The 4,864-nt window shown below is 37.0% G+C and overlaps 1 protein-coding gene across 1 annotated transcript; it reads left to right on the forward strand.

The window, feature by feature from the left end:
* Positions 1-488: 488 nt before the first annotated feature.
* Positions 489-4,053, forward strand: LOC106777990. The gene is made up of 2 exons (XM_014665853.2): positions 489-1,066; positions 2,527-4,053. The coding sequence occupies exons 1-2, from the start codon at positions 723-725 to the stop codon at positions 3,791-3,793; spliced, it is 1,611 nt and encodes a 536-aa protein (XP_014521339.1). The 5' UTR covers positions 489-722; the 3' UTR covers positions 3,794-4,053.
* Positions 4,054-4,864: the final 811 nt, after the last annotated feature.

Genomic DNA, 4,864 nt, shown 5'->3' on the forward strand with positions numbered 1-4,864 from the left:
ACTTGTATAGTAAAATTTGTCACAAGGTGACAGAATCTTTTATGTAAGACACAACAACAATTATTTTTAATTCGCAACTAACAAACCTGTTGCCACCCGTTGAGAATCCAAGAACCAATATGTGAAAATAACAATAATATGCAGCTAATACATTTACTGTCATCTGCATTGTGAAAAACTTATTACAGTACATAAATAATTTTACTAATAAACGTTTTAATATTGTATGAGTAGTAAAAGAAACCTGTGTTGCTATAAGTGGTATGATTATTAAGTGCAGGATATTATTGGTTGCATGGGACCAAGTGTCATTCATAAATGAAATTTATATAAATGGGAAGCTTTTCCACACACAAAACTGAGCACTGTAGCGACGTTTCCTTCTTCTGTAACGTCTTACTGTGGTGATATTTTATCAATTCCCTAGAGACAGATGAAAATAAAGAGAGGTTGGAAATTATAGTAATATATACTTTCACTAAACAAGGCCGTTTAGAAAGTTTCATTAGACCAGCTGTGCACAGTTGCACACCAAACCAAACTCAGCCTTTAGTTAGTCCCTTGCACTAGCACTAGTGTCACCTTTGTTAAACCACAACACAACACAACACTCTTTCTTCTTTCTTTCTTTCTTTCTTTCTTTCTCTCTGCACTTTTTATTTTCTCTCTCGCCATTACTCTCTCTGACACCTGTGGTGCCTTCGTTTTCTGTGTTCAAAGTGATGAAAGAGGTGACGGTTGAAGCTGATGGAGGGCAGGGAGGAGCACAGGGCGTGCAAGAGGGTGGAAAGGGCACGGTGAGGCCAGACATACACAACAGGGCCATGAAAATTTTGAGGGCAAGAGAGCCTTATAATGGGTACGAGGAAGTGGGGGAGAAGCCCTCAGGGTTTGAAGTTATGGGATGGTACCTTTACGAGTTTTGCTTCTACTTTGTTCAAACTGTGCTTGTTCCTGTTGTGTTTCCTCTCATAATCAGTCAGCTACAGCGTCTCCCCACAGATTCGCTTCAGGAATGGGCCAAAAACCACCCAGCCAAGCACTGCTCACAAAAGGAAATTCATCTGTGAGTCTACTTTTTCATTCTCCTTCTCATTCTTTCCAACATTTCAACTCTATTCCTTTTCCATCTACAATTTCACTGCCTATAGTATTGTCAAATGCCATTTTTTAACCAAATTTTTTGTTTTTTCTTCTGTTGTCTCGATCTACTCTAGTTTTGGTGTTTTGGGTCTTCAGTTAACAAGTTTTTTCAAAATGTTGCTGTAGTGGCCATGGATGGTACATCAGGGTTTTTTTTGGTAGAAGAACACAAAAAAAACTAATTTTGTGATTTTAAAAAACTTTGGCAGCGTGCAAACTGAGCATAGGGTTCCATTATTATTATTTATTTATTTATTTTTTAAAATACTATTTTGAGCCGTTTGATTCCACTATAGTTCACCATCATGAAAAGTCGTGTCCTTTGTGGCTTTCTTACAATTCTACTTTACTCTTACTCTACTCATGAGTTAAGATTCCTTTTTCAAAGCACTTCCTTACCCATCGGACATCAAACCTATTTATTAACTATGTTGGCATGTCGACCTTTGGTGTACAACAAAAAACAACCTAAAGCCATGCCCTTGTATTCTTGGCCAAAACAAGAGAGAGAGTAAAAATCCACCCTTTCCTCCTAGGGAGTATCAAAATGTTTGTCGGACCATCCCAAAAGTCATCAGTCACCTTTTAAACTTTTAAGATATTCATGGTATTATCCACAACGGTAAAATATGCATTATTTTAACTTCATTATATTCTATTAACTTTTTCAAAAACACTATTACCACTAATCACTTCTTTACCTGAAAGATCTGTTCTGTTCACTAACACATGATAAATTTTGCATTAAAGACAGAGTATTATTATATGTCAAAGTGTGTACCTTTAATTTTGCGTAAAGGCTAAATCTTGCCTTTTGGGACCGCTGGGTGAAATTTTCATGAGTTAAATTACCTACAATTAACAGTACCGACACATGAAATTGTTTTTATATCTTGTATTTTATCCATGCATTTGTAATCTTTTCATAACTACAGTGCTCCCACTAAGAAACAGTAGTAACTGACTTTTTTCAATGTTCCCAAACCAAAATGCTGTACACACTACATCAAAAAAACAACAGAGACACACTATTTACCATGTAAAATAGTCTTTGCATGTTCCCAAAGTTCCATTTAACAGTGACAGCATTCCCATAAACGGCAGGATGATTATGTGTGCATGATCATTGTAGTCTGTGCCAACATATTAAGACAACATTTGAGCCAACAATTATGTTACTGGTTAATTTAAAGAGTAAATAATTGATGCTACTAGCTAATTTAGGAGCACATAGTTCATGCACTTAGAAGGCAAGGTATTTTTACACTGTATGTATACTACGAATATCAAGGATGATTTCTGATAGATTGATAATTGATACTAGAAGTATAACCTAAATTAATGTAAAACATCTAACAAATGTGCAATGTGGTTGAATTGCAGGTATAGCAAACTCACAAATCACACCATAAGAACAGGTGGTGGATCAAATTTCTCCGCTTTGGAGTGGACATCGATTGCTTGGGCCACTGGTCTAGCTTTGGCTGCTCCAATTCTGGGGTTCATTTCCTTCCATCTTGATGGCCACTTCCCAAAGCTCATCACGGCAGCAGCCACAGGAATCGGAGTTTTCTTCTGTCTCCCTGCAGGCTTCTTCAAAGTCACAGCCATCTTCGTTCCCTACATTGCTGGCATTGTTGCAGCCAGCACAGTTGCAACTGCTGCTCACACCCACCATCTCGGCCTCATGATCCGTTGTTTCACAGGACCAACCCTCAAGAGAAGCCAATTCTCCCTCAGACAAGCAGTCTCCAGCAGACTCTCCCTCCACGCCACGGCGGCCGGATGCCTTGGAGCCGCCATAATCTCCTCCTTCACATACCATATGCTCAGGGAACTCAATGACAATGACCGTGATGTGATGAGTCTTTGGGTTGTTTCAATCTTCAGTGGCCTAATATGGCTTGTGGGGGTGTTACACATTGTCACATCCATCAGCAGAACCACCGATTCCATCTCTTTCTCCTCAAGGCTCCATCCTTTTTCCATCTTCAAGTACCCTCATGCAATCGGAGGCCTTGCAGGGGTTTTCCTCTCCTCGTTCACCACCATGTCGATTTTCACTGGGGGAGTGATCTTCATAGTGGGACAACTCTGCATTAAGCCAGTGCACTTACTATATTTCTGGCTAACTTACTTCCTTTTCCCACTTGTTTCTTTGTCAGTACTACAACCCTTGCTGCACGTGATCAAAATGAATTCTGTGAAAATGCAAATAGTGGGGTTCCTTCTGTCTCTCTTGTCATCTGGATTTGGATTCTACTACGGACACAGCCACTGGAAATGGGGTCACTTGGTGTTATTTGGTGCAATTCAGAGCACAGCAACAGGTATTCTGTATGCTTTTGGGAGGCTCTTGGTGTTGGACTGTGCTCCCTCTGGGAAAGAAGGTGCATTCTCGATCTGGTATGCTTGGATGAGAGCTGCAGGGTTGTGCGTGGGGTTCACGGTGGGGTCGGTGGCGCCAGGGCGAATTAGGACTTCATTTGGAGCTGCGTTCTGCACTGCCATTGCTGGAATTGTGGTGCTGCTATTCGGGAACATCAGTGATGTTGGAGGTGCTGTTGCTGCGGGGCATGTGAGAGAAGAATGTGAGAGAAGTTCTTCGAGTGCGGCTGGGTTGGATTCTAAAGAATCTGCACGAGTTTGAATAAGGAAAAGTGATGAAGAAGAAGAAGAATATTGTTGTCTTTGTGATTCTTTGCAAATGATGTTAGTGCATGGAAGAGTATAAGGTTTTTATTTTATGATTGATTTTAGATGTATTCTGGTAGTTAATTGCTGTTGTTGTGCATGCATGATGTTTGGTCTCTGTTGAGGATTTGGGTGCTCATGCCATGTGTAACTGTGTTATAGTATTTTCTCATATTTCTCTCTTTTATACATCATTTCTGCATAAAACTCTTCTAACCTGCTTTTATGCCTAATTTTAGTTACAATTTCAAATTCTTAAAAGTTTCATTTTTTTTTTTAAATTGCCAAAAGGTTTTGGATTATTCCTGAACAGAACAGAGTAAATGGTTTTATATTGTAATTAATGGCTCACTTAACTCTGGATGATTTAAACTAAAAATGTTGTTATTTAGTTTCTCATTTTCTATAGTTTTCATTATAATTGTAAATTTAAAGATAGTGCAATGGCCATAAGCTATTTATTGAACCTAGGAAATAATGTTGATTTTTAAACATTAAAGTGTGAAGTTACGCTTTTCTTGTTTTATTTTTATATAACACATAAAACTTGTTTAACAACACAACCAATTTTTTTTTTATGCTATTAGAAAGTCAGTTCAGAATACACGACGGGAAGTTTCTTTTATATTTTTTAAAAATATTTTAGCATAATGGAAACTTGTTTTGCTATACGAAACTGTTTATTTAATCAACGTCGTTTGTTTTTTAAAGAATCATACTTTGTTTTCTTCATATAACTAAGAATGGTCGGACAAGGATACTATATTTTTATTATTCAACTTGTAACAAAAAAATAATTATTTATTACCAATTAGATATAACCTAACAAAATAAAAATTAATTTTGAATTTTAATTTAATTTAATTTAATAAATTTTTTTGTATGTAATGGATACTTGCATGTACAAATAATATGATATTCACGTCCATCTATTTTTAAATAGGTATTAAAATATTCATTATTCGTGAATATCAACTATCTGTTATGATTTTATCTGCAGATATAGTTTTTTTTGTAATCTATAATG

The sequence above is a fragment of the Vigna radiata genome, chromosome 11, assembly GCF_000741045.1.
Source record: "Vigna radiata var. radiata cultivar VC1973A chromosome 11, Vradiata_ver6, whole genome shotgun sequence".
Taxonomy (NCBI): Eukaryota; Viridiplantae; Streptophyta; class Magnoliopsida; order Fabales; family Fabaceae; genus Vigna; species Vigna radiata.

What these genes read in the sequence shown, in the direction of transcription:
- LOC106777990 (XM_014665853.2), top strand. Translation starts at nt 723, where the DNA reads ATGAAAGAGGTGACGGTTGAAGCTGATGGAGGGCAGGGAGGAGCACAG. An exon ending in TCACAAAAGGAAATTCATCT is followed by an intron (nt 1,067 to 2,526) that starts GTGAGTCTACTT and finishes GTTGAATTGCAG; the next exon opens with GTATAGCAAACTCACAAATC.